The sequence below is a fragment of the Poecilia reticulata genome, linkage group LG19 (assembly GCF_000633615.1).
Source record: "Poecilia reticulata strain Guanapo linkage group LG19, Guppy_female_1.0+MT, whole genome shotgun sequence".
Lineage (NCBI taxonomy): Eukaryota > Metazoa > Chordata > Actinopteri > Cyprinodontiformes > Poeciliidae > Poecilia > Poecilia reticulata.
In genome coordinates, this window is record NC_024349.1 from 28271286 (window position 1) to 28294328 (window position 23043).

At 39.3% G+C, this 23043-nt stretch overlaps 2 protein-coding genes across 5 annotated transcripts in view; both read left to right on the top strand.

Annotated features, from left to right (window-relative positions):
• eif2ak1 (eukaryotic translation initiation factor 2-alpha kinase 1) overlaps positions 1–4436 on the top strand; it is a 25279-nt gene extending 20843 nt beyond the window's left edge. For 3 of the 4 annotated variants that reach the window (XM_008438140.1, XM_008438142.1, XM_008438143.2), the window contains 4 exons: positions 2188–2302; positions 2390–2469; positions 2599–2835; positions 4133–4436. In XM_008438140.1, the coding sequence (XP_008436362.1) occupies positions 2188–2302; positions 2390–2469; positions 2599–2835; positions 4133–4258 (558 nt within the window). In that variant the 3' untranslated portion in view covers positions 4259–4436. The remainder of the gene's footprint in view (positions 1–2187; positions 2303–2389; positions 2470–2598; positions 2836–4132) is intronic. The other variant, XM_008438141.1, reaches the window with a different exon arrangement.
• Positions 4437–4541: 105 nt separating this feature from the next.
• Positions 4542–20773, top strand: usp42 (ubiquitin specific peptidase 42). The gene is made up of 18 exons (XM_008438138.2): positions 4542–4965; positions 7310–7556; positions 8049–8255; positions 8371–8481; positions 10447–10546; positions 11856–11923; positions 12030–12100; positions 12201–12283; positions 12376–12487; positions 12824–12964; positions 13167–13267; positions 14259–14424; positions 14523–15170; positions 15273–15349; positions 16600–17652; positions 18331–18626; positions 18711–18768; positions 18859–20773. The coding sequence occupies exons 2-17, from the start codon at positions 7319–7321 to the stop codon at positions 18764–18766; spliced, it is 3528 nt and encodes a 1175-aa protein (XP_008436360.1). The 5' UTR covers positions 4542–4965; positions 7310–7318; the 3' UTR covers positions 18767–18768; positions 18859–20773.
• The last annotated feature ends 2270 nt before the right edge of the window (positions 20774–23043 follow it).

Here is a 23043-nt window from a genome sequence, read left to right on the forward strand (position 1 = left end):
GTGGAGATGACAGTGTTGTTCCGTTCCTCCCAACCACGCCCCCTCCAGGTCTCACCGTCATTCCCCATGTGAGCGTTGAAGTCCCCCAGTAGAACAAGGGAGTCCCCAGGAGGGGCACTCTCCAGTACCTCCTCTAAGGACTCCAAGAAGGGTGGGTAATCTGAACTGCTGTTCAGCCCGTAAGCACAGACAACAGTCAGAACCCGTCCCCCCACCCGTAGGCGGAGGGAGGCTACCCTCTCGTTCACCAGGGTAAACCCCAACGTACAGGCGCCAAGATGGGGGGCAACAAGTATGCTCCCTCCTGCCAGGTGCCTCTCACCGTGGGCATCTCAAGAGTGGAACTATGTCCAGCCCCTCTCAAGGAGACTGGTTCCAGAACCAGAGCTATGCGTCGAGGTGAGGCCGACTATTTCTAGCCGGAACCTCTCAGCCTCGTACACTAGCTCCGATTCCACGTTCCAAGAGCCAGCTTCTGTAGCCGAGGATCAGACCGCCAGGGTCCCCTCCCTCGGCTGCCGCCCGTAACACAATGCACCCAACCCCTTTGGCCCCTCCGACAGTTGGTTAGCCCATTGGAAGGGGGACCCACGTCTCCTCTTCGGGCTGAGCCCGGCCGGGTTCCGTGGGTAAAAGCTCGGCCACTAGGCGCTCGCCATCGTGCCCCACCTCCAGGCCTGGCTCCAGAGTGGGGCCCCGGTGACCCGCGTCCGGGCGAGGGAACGCCAGATCCAAAGTTAGTCTCCATCATAAGGGGTTTCTGATAATTGTGCTTTTTATAGTTACTGCTTGACAAAAACTTTCAATATTGCTTTTTTTTTTTTATTTTATTTTTTTAATTTAATTGGTGGACGAACTCCTTTTTTGTTTCAACATTTTCATGAATGTTTGTCATAAAAATTGGGGCTGGAACTATCCATTATTTTACTATTTGTTTATTCTGATGATTAATTGGATTATACAATTTTAAAAATCTATTTTATAAGATTCAAATAAACAAATAATTATTTTTTAAATAAAGAAATGAACATTGAACAGCCTGAAATGCAGTAACAGCATTCCTTTAGTGACTGCTTCATCATTTGTAGCAAAGGATGCAGCATCAGCTAAAAAAAAATCTGTCTGACATGTGAACAGTTCATCACTTTCTGCTGGACTGTTCTGTACAGAATAGGGCTGAGCTGGTGGTTATATTTGGAATTATCAGATAAATGTCTGAATAACAAAAGGTTCATAATAGGAGATTTTCTTTTTGCAGAATTTGAACCAAGGTTGAACAAAAGCTCTGGCACTTGAGGAATTCTGGATAGAAGAGATTTACAGACAAATGAAGTTTTTATTTATTTATTTTATTTTTTATCCTAAATGCAAAACGTATATGTGTCTTGGTTAAATTATTCTTCTGACTGAGTTGTTCTTAAATAAAATCGTTTTATGTTAACTTGTTTCACAAAAATATTTCCTATGCTGAGTAAAACTGCTGAGGCTAGCATTTATTTCTTACTATATTTATTTTAAAATGTTGCTGAATTCTTTATCATTTCTGGCTAACGATATTAAAACCCCCAGCGGAGCGTCTTAAAGCCCACATGTAGACGTGGAGCTCCGGACTGAGGAGCCCTACTTTATAAAATTAAAAAAAACTTCTCTGGCCTCTCATTTAAGGATTTACAAATATGCTACATAAGTTGGTAACACTCTGAAATAATACTTTCATTTGAAAGAAATCTAACTAGACTTAGAAAAGAGACTTAGATCCTGTTTTGTGTTTAAAATTTAAGAGTATTGCAGTATCTTAAAATTGTAGAGAATACTTTTTGCAGGGGCTTAAAAATGTACGTAATGTTTTATATCAATTGATCTTAAATTTACAAGGCCTTGAAAATATGAACTTTTAAGCAACTTTAAAAAAACTAACAATAAGATCCTTTTTGTCAAAGTTCTGCACAATCCTACTATTTTTTCATTATTTCTCAAAATGTGTTTCTCATGTCTCAGTGGTTACAAATGTCTCACTTTTTCTCTCTGAAAAACTGAATCCTACATATTATGCAAACTCAGCAGATGATATGTTAGCAGCAGCAAAGTTAAAAAAAATTATCCCTGAAACCTTGGAGTTCTTCACTTTTACAACTGATCACATGGTAAACTAATCCTAATAACTTTTCCTTCTTTTGGTTTTTCCAGCCCAGGAACATTTTCCTCCACGGTCATGAATGCCATGTTCGGATTGGAGACTTTGGATTGGCATGCAGGGATATGATAGTAGATGACCATAAAAGAACAATTTCTCCTGGTGATGGTAAATTATTAAACTCTGTCTTATTACATTCTCACAACATACCAGTAGATGGCGCCATTTCCTCTGACTGGTTCTTTGTGTTTTCAGGTTCCACCCATACATCAGGTGTTGGCACGTTTGTGTACGCTGCACCAGAACAACTAAAAGGCTCTCATTATGATTCAAAGGTAATTAGAACTGTTACATTTTTTGTGTTGTGATTACATAGTTTGTGAATGGATTATGTTTTAGATCAAAGACATTCTTCTTTGCACATTTTGTTTTTTGAGCACTAAGTATAAATGTTGCTCTTGCAGTCAGACATGTACAGCATCGGGGTTTTGGCTCTGGAGCTGTTCCATCCGTTTGGGACAGAGATGGAGCGGGTCCGGACCCTGGGGGACCTGAGAGAAGGAAAAATTCCAGACTCCTTCTGCCACAGATGGCCAGTTCTGACTAAATACATCGTAAAGCTGACGAGCAAAGACCCCAGCCTTCGGCCAGCAGCCAGCCAGCTGCTGGAGAGTGAACTGTTCCACAATAAAGACATGGTAGTACGGGATAAATATCTGCCTAATAATATTCATTTAATTCTTCAGAAAAATATGCAGATATAGTTTAGGATTACAGTGCATATGTATACAGTATATGTGTTTAGTTTGAAGTAGGTTTGGGCCAGATTCAGATATTAAGGCATAGTAGTTTACAACGTTACAAAATGGCATACATGTGCCATCATCCAGTTCATTTAAAGTGTTTCAAATGAAGCGCCAGAGAAAGTTCAGTCAGTCTAGATATAGATCTCTCTAGAATTCCCGCTTCCTAGACTATTTCTGGACACTGTCAGCTGGCTGAAAGACAGCTATTTCTACTACTACATTTTTCTCTCACAGAGACATTTTTTCTTTAGGATACACTACTGAGCACTGGTGTTCAATAATTAGTGATGTGAGGTTCAGAAACGAGCTGATTCTTTTGAACGACTCTTTTCTCTGTACGATAGGACTCTGCACACATCGCAGTACCTAAGATTCTATTTCATTTAAAATTATATTTATTTAAACGGCAAATAAATAAAATCCAGTCAGTTTTTTTGTTTTAACTTAATACATATAATTGAACTTCTTATGTGAACTACTTCCACAAAACTAATTAATATAAAACTGTATTAGGGATAAATGGACTTATTAGAAAAATGTACCTTTTCAAAAATGAATCCTTTGAATGGCACTTTGAAGTAAACGGATCCTGAAGGTTTGGTTCCTTTCAAAGAGTGCCATCTCTAATTAACATTCTGCTGCAGGCACTACTAAGCTACCACTAGCTTTTTATGTTTTGCTTATGCCTCTACTGTGTATCACTAAGAGATGTGTTGCCTTATATACATAATGCTCCAGCATCACCTTCCTACACTTTTAGCACTGAAGCCTACACATTTTAGTCACCACACAAGCCAGGCTGCCAAAAATAATGAAACATTCTGTAGCTCTCACATGCCATATATACTGTACGTTTGACACTGCAACAGCATTTACACAACTACTACTCTAATATCACAGCAATGGCCAAATATTGACATTACTTAATCTCATGCGGCACTGTTCAAATGTTTGGTCTGCCTTAATCATGACCCACTCTCCTCTGGGTCTCCTTTGCTTGAAACCGAAAGTAAAAGTGTCACCATAATCTACTTTCCAGTATCACTGCTGGCCCAAGCCTACTTTCAAGTTCTCAACTGTGATGCAAAAAAAGTGCCATCTTTTTTGGATCAACAGTGCTTTGTTCCACTTGGAGCTAAGGCACCCATAATAACTACCAACCAGTTGTAATATTTATTTTCTTCTTTTTCAGGTCATCCATGGTTTACAGAAAAGAGTGGAAGAGCAGGAGGAGGAGATCATGCAGCTGAGGAGGCAGATCAGTCAGCTTCAGAACTCAAAAGTCACCGTCAGCTTCACTGAACTGGACAAAACCTGAGCCTAAAAACATCAAGATTGTCTAAAACTTAATTTATTGAGCCTCTAATTTACTTGGTTTGACTTGATACAAATGCCTGCATGTGTGAACATTTAAGTGTCTTGTACTAGAGATGGTAGTGTTCTTTTTCTTTTTTTTTCCAGCTGCTAAATAAACCCTCTGAGGTATTTCAAAAACACTGTGATATTTAGTTTGATTTTAGTGTCTATGCAAAATGTATTTCTCAGCCTGAGTCTCCCATTCTCATGATAATGTCAATGTTACGGAGCTCCGTACAATGTAAAAGTACTTTGATTTTTTTTTCTAACATCTTTTTATGCTTTCATGGCTGGTTTATTCAATCTCAGTTTTTAAAAGATGATTTTGTACAGGCTACATGTAATGCGATTTCCTCTGAACACAAAAGTTTTCGGAAAATATAATTTCATCGTAGTTGTGCTGAAATATTCGTGCTTGTAATGCTTGCTAGATTGTCACTGTAGTGCAAAAGGCACAATAAGGTCAGAGTTAAGAACATGCGTCGGATATTTCCGAAACACGTTCTTCACGGATATGTGTCGGATGGACCTATCACAGACGTCGTTTCATGGCAGGTACCCGGATGTAGCCGTGGGGCAATTAGCTACGTCATTGTTCACCGGCGGACACCCGCTGGAAATAAGAAATGGATTTAAAACCGCTATTAAGGTGTTCATAACAGACTCCAGGTGAGTGCTGATTTGTTTTTACGGTCTAATGTTAGAATTGGTGAATAACAGAGGTACATTAGTTGGCCCAAACCGCTGGAATTCGCTGTAGTAGCCCAACACCGGTTCTCTGTCATGTCGGAGAGCAACGCAGTAAACGCACACAGCCACCGGTGTAGAGCCCATTCTTCAATAATCCTACTAGACAACCTTTTTGTAATCTCCACACGGATGAAACTCGATACAATTTAAAACCTTGCCCGCTAAGGTCTCTTTAACATGCTGCTACTTAGCCACGGGACTCATCACCGTGTCGGCATCAACTAAGACGGCTAGCTAGCTTGCTCCGTTAGCCGCATTAGCCGGAATTGTGCCGCTGCTATCGTTTCTATCCTTCTCCTTTATAATGACGGTTTTGGTAACAGATTATTCATCACAACTCGGTCTTTTTTCAATGTTCGCAAAAAATGTACACACTTCTCTGGACCCCTCCTCTTACGTGAGCTGAGCGTTACTGCGTGTTCTCTTTCGGTTTTAAAGGCGCTGCGTGTTAAAGGCCTTGCTACCGTCTGTTAGCCAATGTAAGTCTGTCTGTTGGAGCAGGTGGGAGGGAACAGCTGCAGTTTAACGTGCTATGCTTCTAACAAGGAAATGTTCCCGTCTGGGTTGTGTAACTTCCAGGGTAGTTGGGGAAACAAGTTTCAAATTTAATACATTTTAACAGGTAATATTTACTTTTTCTTCTTGATACGCCAAATCTTCAGATAATTTTTTTTACAGACGCGTAAAACTAATTTAGACTTGCATACAGCTACTTTGCTCTTTTTTCAACATTGTGAAATTATACATAATTTAGTTTTGAAGGGGAAAAATAGCAAGTACTATGTAAGCGACAAACTGATCAGGTCAATTACAGTGTTTTTTTTCTCCGTGATGCCAAGTTCAAGTCATGAATTGTCTAAAACATTTTCTTTAATCCAAAGTTTTGATTCACCATACTGCTGAATATTACCTTCAGTGAATCAATACAAATTATCACAACAGAAATCTGCATTTTATACAATCTTGCTGATTTAAAAGAAAAAAAAGCAACACATTTTGTCCCACTACTAAAATGTTGAATTAGTTATCTTTACCACGTACAGTGATTTTCATATGTAGTCTTAAATGATGTTAGTGATGCACTTATCAGTCGGTCATAGATGAGAATCGGCTATGGATTGGCAGGTCAATTACTGACAAATCATTTATTACTTGTATTCATTAAATGTATCAAAATTGAGAACTCCTGCTTTGTTTGGGTTAAAGTAAGCAACCAAAAGTATTTAATTTGAAGCTTTTTTGTGCTCTTCCAGTCTTTTTCTGGATTTTTATTCAATTGAATTTAAGTTCTAAGAACAGTATGACTGAAAATGCAGAAGTTTTGAAGCTGTAACTTTTTTAACAGTTTGCCATATTTTTATACCTGTAACTTTCCAAAGCTTAGTCCATCCATCCATTTTCTTACATATTTATCCCTAGGGGGTCACGACCGGTGCTGGTGCCTATAATTCCTAATCCTGCCCACTGATTTCCTTAGTAATAAACCACAAAATGTCAGGGGAACTGCCACGACTTCTCCAAATTCATCTTCAGTACAGAAACACCATATTTGTCTTTAGTAGAGGTGGTAGTTATGGACTTAGTTTTATCACAATATTTTGTGGTATTATTGTGATAACAATAAAAGTGACATTAAGAACTTTTTATTGCTATGTTTTAGGTTAATGTGTGACTGTGACTGCATGGCACAGTAATCATAGCAGCACAAACACACATACTTCTCCTGAAAACATTCCCACTAGTAATTGGTCTCTTTAGGAAAAGTGTGATTTGTATCACTACACCGCACACAGTAACTGCATCTAATCATATTTTCAGATTTATTGAATGAACAGTGTAAAAACAAATAGCATAGCTAGTAATCCAAGCAGTATGCCTCCAAAGGCAGGTTTAACCACCTGCCTTTGGAGGGCAGGTGGTTAAACAACATTAAGTGGAATTCGTCATGACAATAAATTATAATTATAAGAAATCAATCCTAATTAATGCCCACTGCTAGCCGTTGGCGCCCGCTGGTAGTTCTAAACCAAAGGAAATTGTAACAGATGTCCCTTTTCTCCCCAAAAAGACTGTAAGCTTAGATGTACAGCTTTATCTTTTTCACAGAAAATAAAGTCCTACTATTAGCCTAATGTCAAATTGTTTTGTTATTGATACCTTTATTTTTGCTGTTGCTTCTTTCCAAAAACTACAGATTAAAGCTGTATTCTTGTCTTGTCATCAGCTTTTAAAGTTGTATGATTCTGTGTCTGTCTCTGTGCAGCTATGAACAATGACCATAGTTGACAGATTGTCAGAAAAATCTGACCACGAGTCAGTTGGATTTAACCGATCCTTCACCAGTGGAGACGTGGGGATGGACGGCAGTTGTTCCAGCAGCTGGGCAGTGGGTCCCAGCATGCCCGGCGACTCTCCAAGGCTCAAGCCTTCAGGAGGCTGCCTGGGTCCGACCCCTGGTGCTGCCGTCTATAACGGCACGCCCGCTTCTGTGGACCGCCCCAAGGACCAAGGTACGGGAAAACACTTGAACCTGCACGAGTGACACACACCTCTGTCAGAGCAATCACTGAGTTACCTGATGCATGTAGTCAAACAGGACTAATACACACCAAACCAGCTTTAGCTAATAGTTTGTTTTCCTAGTCTAGTGAAAAATGGTGATTTACAGTGTTGACTTATACACAAATATACAAGATGCACTTCAGAAATATATATGCTGGTGTTTCTACAAAACAACGTAAAATTTGTTGGTGTATGACTTGTGAATAATTAAAAAGCTGAACTCTGCTAATGGTTTTCTGATGTGTGACACGTTGCTTCATGTGGGCATTTTGTTCTCCTTCAGCTCTTTCATTCATCCAGTTACATAACAGCTAGTTTAAAAACAGGAGCACAATCAATCAACTTAAGCCTGTGATGCAGTCGCAGGGTTGAGCTAAAATTAGAAACAAAAGAAACTTTCTGCACTGATTGTGATTGTAGCTCTTGTCATGTCTGCCCAGTGATGAGCAGTGAGGATGGCATAGAGCTGCCTCAGAAGGTCCTGTTTCCTCCAGAGCGGCTCAGCCTGAAGTGGATCCAGGTTCACCGCATTGGTGCCGGCCTGCAGAACATGGGGAACACATGCTTCCTCAACTCGGCCCTGCAGTGCCTCACCTACACTCCACCACTAGCCAACTTCATGCTGTCAAGGGAGCACTCCAAAACCTGTAGGCTCAGTCTTTTGGTGTTTTTATTGCAACAGATTGACCTAAAAAGAATAAGTTATCTCAGTTTTCGTGAGGTTTTTTAAAGTAGTTTTATGTATTAATCTTTCTCTTTTAGGTCATGAGCCTGGATTCTGCATGATGTGCACCATGCAAAACCACATGATTCAGGTTTTTGCTAACTCTGGGAATGTCATTAAGCCCATCGGTGTCCTCAATGAGCTTAAAAGTAAGTAGGTGGTGTTGGTGCTAAAACTGTCACCTCTTCATTTATGGAGGGAAATCTTCTGATTGTGATCGAATTTGCAGATGGGGGAAAAAAAACTTTCTTATATTTTCAAGCCAAGTTTATTTGTGTAGCACATTTCAGTAAGATGATAAAAAAACATAATACAGTAACCAATTCCAGGGTTTCCCCCAGAAAACTTGCTAAGCCTGGTGGTCGGGGCGTCGAGGCGGTCTACCATGTTTTTGTATTAAAAGATGTTAAGTTGACAGCAAATGTAAAAGTATTACTGTGTAATTATATGTTACGGAAAAACATCTCCAGTGAAATGCTATTTAAACCCACAACTAGCTTAAAAACAACCAATTTCCACTTCTGGTTAATCCAAATTAAGTCAGCAGGTCCATCAGGGCCTCAAGGGCCCCACGCTAATATTTTAAAACAGACCACAGATACACAGATGTAACATTTGTTTATTGAGATTATCAATGCTGTTAAATTTGATTCAATTGTTTAGGCATACATACATTAAAATATTTTAAATTGTTAAACATTTAGATGCAAGATTTTAAGGAGCTGGCAAGTTTACTTTGTAAAACTTCAAAGAACAATATTCATAGTTAGATTGCTTTGTTACCATAGCAATAATATCATGCTGTGAGTTTAATCTTTGAATTTACAAATACAAATTAGTAAACTGCGATTATAACTTATTGCTTTTTAGGCTGGCCAATTAAACTACTCCCTTCTCCAAGATTTCACTAAATCTAACACAGAAGCTGTTAGAGGTGCTGATATTTTTAGCAGCAAAAGGAGCCCCTATGTCATATTCTGCTCCAGGCCTCATACAGCCTTGGACCGATCCTGCATGATGAGTTAACACTCTGGTTTGTTGCGCATCTCTGCGCAACAAACGGGAGATTTAATTCAATGCTGCTAATGTGGCTTTAGTAGCTCTTTCATTTCGTGTCTGTTGAGTTTTTAATAAGCGTCACAGAAACTATTTTGGTTGGTCGAGTTCATGGGACAAGTTTCTCAAATCTCTGCGCGTATTAACTCTAAGTAGACAACGCATTTGATATGGTTTGATGCAAAGTGTAACTGAAAAAATAATACTAAAAATAATAATAAAATATAAAATCAGCGTGATCCGTGACTCTGAGGAGAGCGTTAAAGCTCCTCACCGGGCTGAACCTGCATGATGAGGTTAGCGCTGCTCGTTATCCACAAACTCTCCGGCCAACCGGGACCACAGACAAACTTTACAGGGAAGACAGACACAGAGCCACAGGCTGGGCAGTGTGTTGAGATGTAAATGACGCATATAATTGTTCGTTCAAAGATCAATTATTCTCACCACTTCACAACACGACCTCTGAATTCGCTACAAGTTATTCCTGCGGTTCACTTTGAGCTGCGCAACCAGAGCTAACGCGGCGGGTTTTAAACTCTTACCTAGAGTTCTCCACAGGATCAGTTGATGTCAAGTTGATGTAAACATCCATACAGGTCAGCCTGTGTCCAGTTTGAGTGAAAGGAGGCACTCGCAATCCCGCTGAGGTAAAGCAGCGGCAGCGCGCGAGGCAAAGCACAGAGGCAAAGCACAGAGGCGCCAGCTGTGTGATTGGTCCACCGAGTCGGGTTTAAATGCATAAACCATAAACCTATCTTTTATAAACCTATCCTTTAGGAATAAATCTGCTCTGCTAGAGAAACGCTAAGAGCAAAAAGAGACGCTTGCCGTCCGGCTTTAAAAGTAAAAAATGTTCCTAGAAACATAAACAAGCAACGCTTAGCCTGGCGGCGGGGCTAGTAAAGCATAGCGGGCCGCCAGGCTTATAAAACACTGGGGAAAACCCTTAATTATGAAACAAGCAATAATGGAACAGTCCTGTGTTTAATCACAGCCAGATATTTCCTTGCATTTTGATAATTTTGTTATGAATGTACTCTTCCCCCCTTCAAAAGGAATTGCAAAGCACTTCCGCTATGGAAGCCAGGAGGATGCTCATGAGTTCCTGCGGTACACAGTGGACGCTATGCAAAAGTCCTGCTTACCTGGAACCAAGTGAGTGTGATTATACTCGTGGCTAATTATTTTTAAAGGTGGTATTTTTATCCTGCAGAGGACCACAGAGTTCTGTTTAATTAAAGACCTCTATCAAGTCTGTGTTTTTGGCCAAAGACACCATTCATAATTTTCTTTTACTACTAATGGAAAAATCTTAAATGTAATTACAATTGCAGTTGAGGTGCTGAGTTCAGGTGGACACTTGTACATTTTCCAGTCAGAATAAATCTGCTCCTCAGACTTGACTGATTTATAAAAAGTAAAAATAACTGGAGGCTCTCTAATACTCGTCTTATCTACATTCAAATAGCCACAAAGCTGCTGCATTTGGGTAATTTCTTTTTGTACTACAAGGAAACTTTAAACTTAGGACACTTTATTAGTTGTTTAAGTTACTCATCAATAAACCACAACCTTTTGATTTAGTAAAAATAAATACTTCTGTGCTCTTTAGTTTTGGTAAGAGGCTCAAAACAGGTATTTAGTCTCTAACCTGTTCAAGTTAAGATGTCTTTAGTCTCACACATTAACTTAAAAATTTAGTCTTTAATTTTTAATAAAAATTAAAGACTAAACAGTTTTTTTTTATTTAGTCGTTTAGACAGAAATACTCTAGACTTTTAATTTTTATCTGAGAGCAATACTTTATGTGCAGATGATACAAGTTTGTTTCATGGATATTCAGTGTTTTCCAATAAAGTAAGATTGGATCCTTCAAGGTGTATAACTTTATAACATCCGACAGCACCAGTTATTTAAAAAAAAAAAAAAAAAGATATGGGCCAAAATCAAAATCAGCAGGTCAGGATTTTAAAGATCAGTGACAGAGCATAAAACTGCAATCAGTGCATCTTTGAATAGAAAATCTATTAAATCAGTTGGCTGTTATTTTAAATTCCACTTTGTGTTCAATAAATTAATATTTAATTATTATTTATTATTTTTGCTATAGTTACAAATCTTTAGATTTCTGGAATATGATGATCGTATTTTTGGTTTTGTTACGTGAGCTCTGCTAGTTTTCTGCTAGTTTTGTATCGCGTTATATATGATGCACAAAAACATTTGACATTTGTTAATTCTTCAATTTACCTAAAACCAAAATATGTCAAACAACACAAGGTGAAGAACTTTAATGGACTGCCTCTCCACTGTCTGCTGTGCCAAAAGGGTTGTATTGGGTTGTATTTGAAGGATCTCTGTCTGTTAGACATCCAGGAGACGTGCAGCTGTTCTTCTGTAGCCACATCCAAGTACATTTATGACTTATTTATGAAATTACTTCTCCCGTTTTTCTGTGTGGCAGATTGGACAGGCAAACGCAGGCCACCACTTTCATCCATCAAGTGTTTGGAGGGTACCTCAGGTCCAGAGGTGAGATATTAATGCTGATTTGTTGTCCTGTTTTTTCATGTTTGTTTTTGGCAGAAGAATTGTTGAATCTTGTTATTTGGTTAACTTTCTAATGTTTCTTTTTCAGTGAAGTGTCTGAACTGCAAATCAGTTTCTGATACATTTGATCCTTTTCTGGACATCACTCTGGAAATTAAGGTAATCTGACCACTTTCGTTGAAACCATTGAAAATAAATCCGAAGAATTCATTGTTTCTTAATACTGAACATATAAAATGTTTGTTTTTCCTCCATGTAGACGGCACCCAGTGTCTCCAAAGCTCTGGAGCAATTTGTCAAACCAGAACAGCTGGATGGAGAAAACGCCTACAAGTGCACCAAGTAACTCTAGAAGTCTCTAAGCACAGACCTTCATTTTTTATGTTTCTGTTTATGTATCAAGATGTTAATTAAAACAAACTTCTTTTTTTCAGGTGCAAAAAAATGGTTACAGCCTCAAAGAGATTCACAATCCACCGCAGTCCTAATGTGCTCACCCTCTCACTAAAACGATTTGCAAACTTCACTGGAGGAAAAATCACAAAGGTACAGAGCTTCCTGTATATTACATCACATGCTGCACCGGCCCTTTAAGACTTTCATGTCAGAATAGCATTAGAAAGTATCGGCGGCACTGACAAAAGTTCAATAATGAGTCCCTCAAAAAACTATCATGTTTTTCAAATAAAAGTGATAATGAGGATTATTTAAAAAATTGTAAATAAATAAAAGTAAACGCTCATGGACCAGTGCTTTGTCAAAATACCTGCTGGATAATGTGCTTTCTGTTGCTGTTGGCTACAATATCCATCATTTTCATTAATGTTATTCCCGATTAGCGAAACGAGGCAAAGTCAACAGTTTTTTTTTTGTCTTTACTAGGATGTTAAATATCCAGAGTACCTGGAGCTGCGGCCCTTCATGTCCCAGTCTCAAGGAGAGCCCCAGATCTACGGCCTGTACGCTGTGCTGGTCCACTCCGGCTTCAGCTGCCACGCTGGCCATTACTTCTGCTACATTAAGGTGAATCATCTATCAGAACGCTGCTTTGACCTTGTACACACATCCACATACAGAGAGATGGAACACAAAATGCATCAACCTGAAAATGCATAGTTCAGCTTTGCTTTGTTTGAGCTGAACGTTTAGCTGCTTTCATTATGTTTTAACGTTTCATTTCATTTTCTGAAACGGAATCAAAGTGTCCCTCTGTGTTTTGTGACAGGCCAGCAACGGTCAGTGGTACCAGATGAACGACTCGTCTGTCTCTGTGAGCGACATCCGCTCGGTCCTCAACCAACAGGCCTACGTCCTTTTCTACATTAAGTGAGTAAACCATGACTCAGCAAGAGTCCAACGTTACAAACAGGAAATGGACAGAACAGAATATTAATTGTAGGTTAAATGAATTGTGATAAAAAGACTCCAACCCCCTCCGATAGGTTAAGAAACTGGGATGGAAATGTTAATATTAACAAACGTTAGGTGTTGTTTTTGTATTAAAATATGTAGAAGCAATTTAAAAATGATCATATAAGGTTGGCATGTTTATTCAGAAATGGCAACAATGATGCTTGTGAGATTTGGTTTCAGTTCATCGCTGCTCAAAGTGTTTGTTTTCTAAAGAAATGATGTATGACCAGCACTTCCTCTTCACATATAACGCAGTTAATCCCCAATTTATCCACATTCCTGGCAGATTTAAATGGAAAGTTATTTCACTGAATCAATAAGTTTATAAGTAAGTTAGAAAATGAGGTGGACATCCCTCCAAAAGATCAGAATAAAATGTCAAATACCTAATAATTTGATTGTCAAATATAATGTTGGACTGGAAATGAACAGGACAGGACAGGACTGGTGCTGTAATAAGTGCACCTCTAAAAAAATCAATCTACTTCAAATTTTATAATGCAGACTGTAACCTTAAAAATGACTTGTTGTTATTAACATAATATATTATTTCTGAGTTTGTCCTGTCTATTTAAGTGTTAATAAATGTAAATATTTACATAATCTACTAATGATTTACAACAAGACAATAAAATTAGATTTGGGGTTCAGTGCGTCACTAAGCAGTCAGGTTGAGAGGCACATAAATAATTTTACCAAATCTTCCATCAGTGAGATATTATAAGTAACCAAACTGGATATTTGCGTTAAATTATCTAAGGACTCTTGACATTTTTTACTTTGTTTTCTCATTGTTAGTCATATTAATTATAGTTTAGTAATAATAGATAATTCAGATGCGACTTTAAAAAAACTATTTTCAAAAATGATTAATACATATTTGCTTGCATTTTGTTGTGGTCAGGTCGTGTAATGTGAAGAAAACTGGGGAATTCAGCAATGTGAGCCATAACCCAGGTATGTCTGGTCAGTCGTCTCCCCGGCCGGTGGTAACCCCTCGCATCCACACCGCCGTTCACCATGGCAACACTGGCTTCATCGGCCCCCAACTACCACCACACATGACCAAGGTAGGGCTAACGAGTTCCCTCTGCTGTTTGAGGATGAGTTATTATTAAAGGTTCAAGCATGTGATCTTCTTTTGTTCTTTGTTTTCCTTGTGCCTCAGAACACTCTCCATGTTAATGGGAATGGATCTCTGAGGGACTATCCCAGCAACTCTAAGGCCAGCAGCAGTGCAGTTGGCAAACCCAGCCACGGCCTGGCTTCTTCCTCAATCTCCCACTCAATCAGCCGACCCACATCCATCCCAGACCAAGAGAAACGACAGAAGCTTTCGTTTTTTATTGGACAAGGCAAACAGAACCGAACATCTTCCTCGTCCGCCTACAGCCACCCATCCTCCGCAAGCAGCTCCTCCTCCAGCTCGTTATCTTCCTCGCAGTCTACCTCAGACGTTCACTTTGTTCCGCGTCAGCTAAACCACTTTAATGGCACGCCCAGCAGTAACGGCGACCAACCCGCCGGGGGCAACGGGTCGTCTTTACTGGTGCCGTACAGTCAAGAGTCCTCTGAAGAATCCGACCAGGAGAACAGTACCACTCAGGATGCTGGCTGCATATCCAAATCTCAGACTAAGGGAACTAATGGAACAGGAGATGTGTGTGCCTCTTCTTCTAAAAACACAAACGGTGAAATAGATGTCTGTCATAACGGTAGTGAAGTGAATGGGTCAACCTCTGAATTTACTAAAACAAACCAAAATGGACAATTTAATGGGCACCACAAAGTTAACGGACTCAACACACATGAGAAGGTAAATTATACATGTGTGATCAGTAAAATATGCAAAGGATCTGTTGCTAGTGTTACAAAGCAAACTTAAATGTCAGTAGTAACAGTGTTGTGTGCTCCTCAGGGATCCATCCATAATCAGGACAGGTCAGCTGTGAATGCTGTTGCCAATGGACTTGACAGTGACCACAATGAACCCAAGTAAGATTTATGTGTCTGATTCATCTTTAAATTTCAACATATAACCACAAAGTCCCTTTCATAAGATGCCTCAAGCACATATAAACATGTTACAGTCCTAAGGCTCAAAGCATTTTAGGGATGTTTGTAAATAACTATTTTATTAATCAGTAATCTATTGATTATTCTGCAGATTAAGTCCATAATCAAATGTAAAATTGTCCTGTTCTGTAGTAGCTACTAAAGTCAGTAAAAGAGAGAATGCTAGTAAGTAGTTCCTGTTTTAATAAGAAAACATTTTATCTATTTAATGTTTTTTTAAGCTACAAAAACAAATGAGAAATAAAACCTTTCACAAGTTGTTTTTTTAATTACAAAGCAAACTTAAATGTAGGCATTTAGTAAACAGCCTTTTATAATATAATTATTTTTGTCTCAAGCTTGAAGTATGGGAAAAGTTTTTTTATAAGGATTCGTGATTAGATAGTTCTAATATAAAATGATTAACTTTCAACATTCTTTCAAACAAACATCTGAAAAGTGTGCTGTGCATATTCATTCAGCATTTATGAGTCGATACTTGGAAGAGCAACCATTTACTACAATTCCATCTGCATAACTTATGGGGTATTTCTTTACCAGCTTTGCACATTTGACAACATTTTGTTATATTTTTATGACCGTATAGAATTGAGTTTTAATACTGAGATTAAAGTACACATGACGGGACTCTCCTTTCTGATGGAAGGCAAGCTCACTTCATTTTATTTAGACAATATGGGATGGAGTAAATGGGACCAAATACAAACTCAACATGGTTTCTCACAAACTCTCAAAAATATATATTAATTTGATTGCTCTTGCAATTAATATTGGCATTATGTATTTTAAATTATTTTTCATCCCCTAAATCTTTCCTACCTAAAAAGCGCCAATCAGAAATTATCAGTGTAAGTAACAATGTGCCTGATCCATAAACACATCTATTCAGTCTAATTCTATATTTTGTCCCCTGAGCGACGTCATGCTTTATTGTTTGAAATTTAAATTCAAAAATACTTTATTGAGCCCTCAGGGAAATCAAATAACTACACATTACCCACAACAAGAAACTCTTGTCCAAAACAAAAAAAAACAGTATCTACCAATACTAAACCTTAGATATCTGTATTGGTAACGGAAGTGTAAAAATTGCATCGGTACATCCCTACTACAGATGCTCTATGAACCATGAAGCTTATCTGAACCAGTTATGTTCTTTGTGTTCCCAGCAAAGAGCTCGTTGACCCGGCCTCATCGCAGACCTGTTCAGCTAAGAGCGCTCCTCCTGCTGCTAATGAAAGAGAGCCCCTCTCTGCTGCTGTTGACAAAAGGGCTACAACGCTGCCTGAACCTCTTTCTTCTCCTCACCACACCTCATCCTCTGCTGTTGGCTCCTCACCTTCAGCTACTACTTCCAAGACGCACGCTGTTGCACCCAGAGACCTGTCATTCTTCCCCTCAGAGCCAGTCTGCTGTCAAAGTGCTAATGGGATCTCTGCAGCTGCTCAGAACATTAGCAAAACCGAGGAAGAAGTTAAGGATTCCTCGCAGACCAACGGTCCATCAGCACGGCCGGACGGTGGTGCGGAGAACAAGGAGCCGAGCCAGTCCAAGCCCAGTTCTAGAGGCCATGAAAGGCAGTCCTCCCATGACAGGGACAGAAACGGATTCTACTCTGACTATAGCAAAGACAGAGACAGACACTACAGGGACAGAAGTCCACCACGAGAAAGTTACAGCGATCGCCATCGGTATAGGCGAGACTACCGGGATCACCATCGCTCCTACAGGGATCGATTTCCTCCCGAACGGAGCTACTGGGACTTTGACCACCGCAAGGAACGACTTGGCTCGCACTCCTGGGAGCACGATCGCGACCGGCGCTCGTACCATTCCAGCCATAACTACCACAGGTATGATGGGAGCCATGAGAGGAGGGGATACCCACACCCTCAAGAGTCTCACAGCTACTGGCGGTCGCAAAAGGACGGTCGGGAATTCTGGGCAATGAAGGACAAAAGGAATGGGTGGGATAGGGAAGAAAGGAGTTCCTCCCCAGCTGCTACTGCTCTAGAAACAAATAAGCCCAAGGTTTCCCCTCCCTGGGACCGCCTCTGTAATTTTAACTCGACTCTTCAGAGGGAGGAGCCGAGTGATAAGAGGCCAGCTGCTCATCTAAGAAAGGAGCGAGAGGACAGCTCAGAGGGCCGCCGCTCCAAAAAACACAAAAAAAGCAAGAAGAAGAAGAAGTCAAAAGATAAAGACAGGCTTCACGAGAACAGGTAAGACCTGCTCAAATCAAGGTTTGTTCCCCCAGCATGGTGCTGCCTAATGTTAGGACTCAAGTGTCTTATATTTGAAATGCTTAGATGGCTTAGTGTAGCTGAGTCCATGAGATCTAGGACACACTAGAACTCTCAGCCTTTTAGGTCAGGTTGTTGTAGACTTGTTCTGTAGAGTGGATCAGAACAAGATCCCCGACAACACAGGAAGGTAAAACTTTCACAACTTCCACACTTCACAATATTCACCTATAAAATGACAGTTACATTTCCAGATATCATGCAACCCCAGTAACATGTGAAGCACCACTGCAAATGTATGAACAAGTCAAAAGACAGGAAATGGAGATTAAAGGTTAACATCCACCAATTTTTGAGATTTCTTTTTTTTTTCTTTTTTTTGGCAAAGCATACTAGTATAAGTCATGAAGAAACCAATCCATGCTTTAAATAGCAATTTCAGAGGGTTAAAAATTGCTAACATAATGTTTGAATTCAGTTTGTTTACAGAGTAAACTTGAGCTGTTTCAGTTTCATAGCTAATCAACATACTGTGCTTTATTGGCTAAACACACGCTTTTGGTTTGGATTCACCCAATAAAATGACAAAATGACTGACTCTTGGATTGTCAGATGGATTATTCAGTTTGTTTTTGTTTTCTCTGTCCCTACTTGAAGCTCTGACCCGGATTCAGACAGAGCCACCGAGAGCAGGAAGAAGAAAAAGAAGAAGCGGCGGCACAGGGACAGCGACTCCGACTCCGGACGAGGCCACGCCAACAGAAGCAGCAAAGAAAGGGAGAACCGGAAGCGCCGTCACTCTGACACCAAGGACTCGAGGTACGACAAAGACTTTTTACCGGAGAAAAGTCAGCGCACAGACTGCAGCGATGGCAGCAGGGACCAGCCACTCCCACCTCACCACAGCGCCCTCTCAAACCATTCAGCTCACCAACATCTCAACGGACACACAGGTACTGCCCACAGTCACAGCTGGTCACTGAAATTAAACATGTTATGTGTCACAATTAGACCTGAGAAGTTGTCCTGTTTCTCAGGAAATGGTCGAACCAACGGTAACTTCCACGGATGCTCCAGTGGCCTCAAGCAGTGACTGTGAGTACTGACCCGCTGTAATGATTCCACCTGGAGCTCAGCTCAGACGGTCAGTCAAAGTAACGACACCATGTTTGTTTCTCCTTACAGATCCCTCACCCACCCGCAACATTTGACAACAGCAGAGGAATGATATCACAAAACTATTTGAAGTGGTGCTTCTTCACTGGGAATGAATCCGTTTTTTTTTTTTTTTTTTTTTTTTTTTTTTTTTTTTTTTTTACAGTACTATTGTTTTAAATGTGCAAAAGTACAAATTTTAACAGTGTTCCTTTATCTACGATTATACTCCTACGGTTTAAAAAAACGGAATCACCTGTTAAACATTTAGGACTAAAAGATGATAATATATAGTTATTTGAGTACAAACCAAGCCTGGAGCTTAAACATCTCAGTTGCTGCTCAGCGGAACTCAGGACTCAAACCCTTTGAACAGAAATCACTTATCCACATACTTCAAGTAAGAATGAAACAAAAGGGAGAATGTGTTGTGTAAAAAGACTGAGTCTCTTCATGTTTAGATGTTGAAGATGTCACCATATCTGAACAGCTGCAATGTTTTTACTTCTCACCTGTTGTTTTGTTGTTGAATCCACGCTGTAGTCAAACTACCAGAGGGGGGGGCGTGTTTCTGAATGAGGCGAATGAATGCAGTGGTGTGAACATGGGTTTGTTGAGCGATACCTCCATGTTAACCCTGGACAGACTTGAGGACATTTATCTGCTTAATTTGTTTGTTGTTTTTTTTTTTTTTTTTTTGCAACGATGTCCATTTCCCCTCTTGACGCCTAAGACTCCCTTTTTAAACCGTTTGAGTTTTCTCTTTCTAAATTGCATTTCTTTCTCCTGTTTTCTTTTAAGGTGTTCAGAAAGAAAAGCGTTTTATTTTTTTCTTTCACAACTGTGGACCATTTGTGTTTAGTTTTAAAAAAAAAAAGATAAAAATACAGTTTGTGTCTTCTAGCATCATGAAATATACTGTGAAGTTGAGTTTGAACTGTACTATCAGTTATTTTTATAAGTAAAAAGCCTGTATCAGGATCCTCTTGCTTTGTCTGTAGAAGGATTTGTGTTGATTTTTGACCACATTCTCTGGACATGAGTCACTAGTGGATATGGTTAGATTTTGGGGGTGGGATTGTGAGGGTATGGGGGAGGGTATTTCTTTCTTTGTTTTTCAACTTTAGGAAGAAGTTGAGGAAACTGCTGTTTTACCTTTTTATTTTAGCATGTCTGAATTTATACATTGTGAAAGGTAAAAGCCTTAAATACATTTGTTAATGTCAGAAATTGTAATTTCTGTCTTTGGACTTTGTTTACAAGCTGTGTTGAATGACAAGCGTTGATTGGATATGTTGGATTTATTTACCTTTTGTATTATAGAGAATTGATTGATTGTACCGAAGCCTTCTTGTTGAACAAACATATTTTCTCGTTCCATTTAAATGTAGACGGTAAACTTCCCACACGTCCCACACTATATTCAGGTTTGGTCAAATAACACACAGGCTGTTTATCTCCCCCTGGTCAGTATTATAGCTTGACACACATGTATTATTTCCATATATGAAACAACCAAAGACTGGTTATGTTTGGTGAGTCAAACTTTTTCACTGAATTCACATGCACACAAAAACTGTATGAGCATGTCCAATTTTTTTATTAAATTGTAGATCTTCGTGCCATTTCCCCAACAAACCTATAACCGAGTTAATGTAACCTCTGCACCAGTTAGGTTTTGGCAGTTGTATTTTTTATTTTTTTTTGTCTCTGCTCAGTAAAAACGGTGTAATCAGGCTTACGCTCTACCAAGAGCACCATACAGACCCTTTATTATAACACATTAAGCTAAAATATTGAACGGGTAATGGCTTAAAGCCATGATTAATACTACATGACCATAATAACAAAACTGTACATGATATTGCATACACACTAAATGTAAGTGGGAAGGAGGGGCTGCCTCTTTTGTGCAACAAAAAGACAATAAATAAAACAAATGAACTTTGATTGCAAATATTTATCTTCAATACAAAATAACTATATAAAAAACAACCTCACTGCAGTTTATATGCATTCATATCACAAGTGACATCTAAACACATTAGTGACATTATTTTTTAATCTAACCTCAGTCCGTTCAAGTGGAGTTTCTGTAAATCATTCCAGTTCAGTCCAGCTGGAATGAAATCCAGTCAAATTCAGTTCATGATAAACTTGTTCTACAGTCAAAGGCTTGGAGAGGAAACCCAGCTCACTGCATTGAGGTGTTGGGAGGACAGTGGTAGACCAGCTGTTCCCTGTACAGATGAAACGGAAAAGAATAGTTGATGGCAACAAAAATGCATTAATGCAGAATAGTGGTGGCCTAAACCTGTAGCCACACAACTGTAGGGCTAGTTCAGGATACCTGGAGCCACACTGAGCACGAGCTGCATCAAAAAACCTTTCCCAGTCTCAAAAGTAGATGGGGGTTTGCCTCATGGACAGGAAGTGGAAAAACCCATTCTACTTTTTTAAAACCATAAACCATCTGTAAACCGACATCCTGAGAGTACTAGTGCTCTGCTAGGATCATACGAAACATTCAGTTCTTTAATATAAGGCAGAGTTTAGTTGGTCTGATTTTTTTGTTTTTTAGATTAAGAAATTTAACAGTGCAGAAGAAGAAACAATCAAATTAGAGATGTATGCCATAGATATTTTATTCCAGTCACTCAAGAATATGGAATATCTTCTGAAGTTGGATTAAAAAGCCGTCCATGTCAAAGATACCACAAGGCACAAGAGGCCAAAATATTATCTAGAGTAAGTGTTTGATTAGACTATTTATGTTTTTACTCTTACTCTGATTGCTCTGCCACATTTGGTATTGATAAATGTTCATGTTCATTCTGAAACCAGAGAGAGAAACCACCAGAACGGGCCTCTGCAGCTGCACTGTTTCAGGTGGAACCAGAAGGCTTTTCCTGATCTGACCCCGTCTGCCGAGCCAAGCCGAGTGACGGTACAGAGGAAGTTGCGTGAGCAGTGAGGCAGTTTTATCAGGAGGCTGAAACTCTGGACTCAGCGAGGGAGTCTCTGCGACTCTAAGCCTGGAGGCTGTGATGGTGAAGCTGAATCTGAAATGTTCAAATCCTCATCATGTTTGTCTTTCCCCACTCAGATCAAATGATGTACATTAGGGACAGAGCAAATGAATAAATATTTTACATGTCACATGTGGCTAATTTTTAGTTGTCCAAAAATAGTTAATGTGTTACGTTGTTCAGATCAATCTGGTCTAAACACATCAGTTATTTCTCAGACTGTGATGTAGGAGCTTCAAACCTCAATAAATACCATAGTGAACTTAAACATTCACATCTTACTCTTATGAAGCAGAACATGTTTGAACTTTTAACTAATGCAAACCGGACAGCATGTCACCACTATATAATATTAATGGTAAATGTTTGAGGGGTTAATGTAACACTGCTGTGAAAATGAATCAGAAATACTTTGATGGAAGATCAAACCTGCAATCATTTGCTCTTCTGACCTGCAGAAGTGATTCTCTGAGGTCAGCTGGGTGTTGGTTTTTTGGGTGATTGAGAGGACTGACAGGAAAGAGTTCTGAGTAAATGACATGTTTGTCATTTTTGCCAGTTATGGGTTTGCAGTCAGTTTCCTGGTAAAGCTAACATTTTTAGAGTCTTTACCTGAAGGCTCTTCAGCATCTTTTCAAAGCAGTTTAGTCATAAACCTGCAAAGAATTCCCTGAGCTGTGGTTGGACATGACGGTCACTGGAGTTGACTCTTCCAAGAACACAATGACAAAAACAAAGTAAATGTACAGAATATTTTCCTGACAGATTCGCTAGACCTCAACTGGATTACATGAAGGAAAGTTTTTAAAATATAATCTGATGGAAAGGAAGCCTTTTATCTGTGAGCAGACAAAAAAATTAAATGATTTTAATAGATTTTTTATTTATATAATTATTTTATTTCTCAGAATAAACTCAGAGGAGTGAGTGTGAGTTTTATATGTGAGGCCACAGGAGAAACTACAGATGCTCAGTCACCTGCTCTTTCTCCATTGGTGTCCTAAGTGTCCATTTTGTCCATTTTCAGGTTTACAATTTGGCTTTGGTTGTATAAAATAAAGAATAAATCAACCTGTCCGCTGTCTGAGAAATCCTGACTTTCTGTCAATGTGCAGGAGATTCAGCATCCTGGAACTGTTCTCACCACATCTCCATCCATAGTGTGTGTTTTAAATTCTCTGAAACT

What these genes read in the sequence shown, in the direction of transcription:
- usp42 (XM_008438138.2), top strand. Translation starts at nt 7,319, where the DNA reads ATGACCATAGTTGACAGATTGTCAGAAAAATCTGACCACGAGTCAGTT. An exon ending in TCCTGCTTACCTGGAACCAA is followed by an intron (nt 10,547 to 11,855) that starts GTGAGTGTGATT and finishes TCTGTGTGGCAG; the next exon opens with ATTGGACAGGCAAACGCAGG. An exon ending in ACATCTCAACGGACACACAG is followed by an intron (nt 18,627 to 18,710) that starts GTACTGCCCACA and finishes CCTGTTTCTCAG; the next exon opens with GAAATGGTCGAACCAACGGT.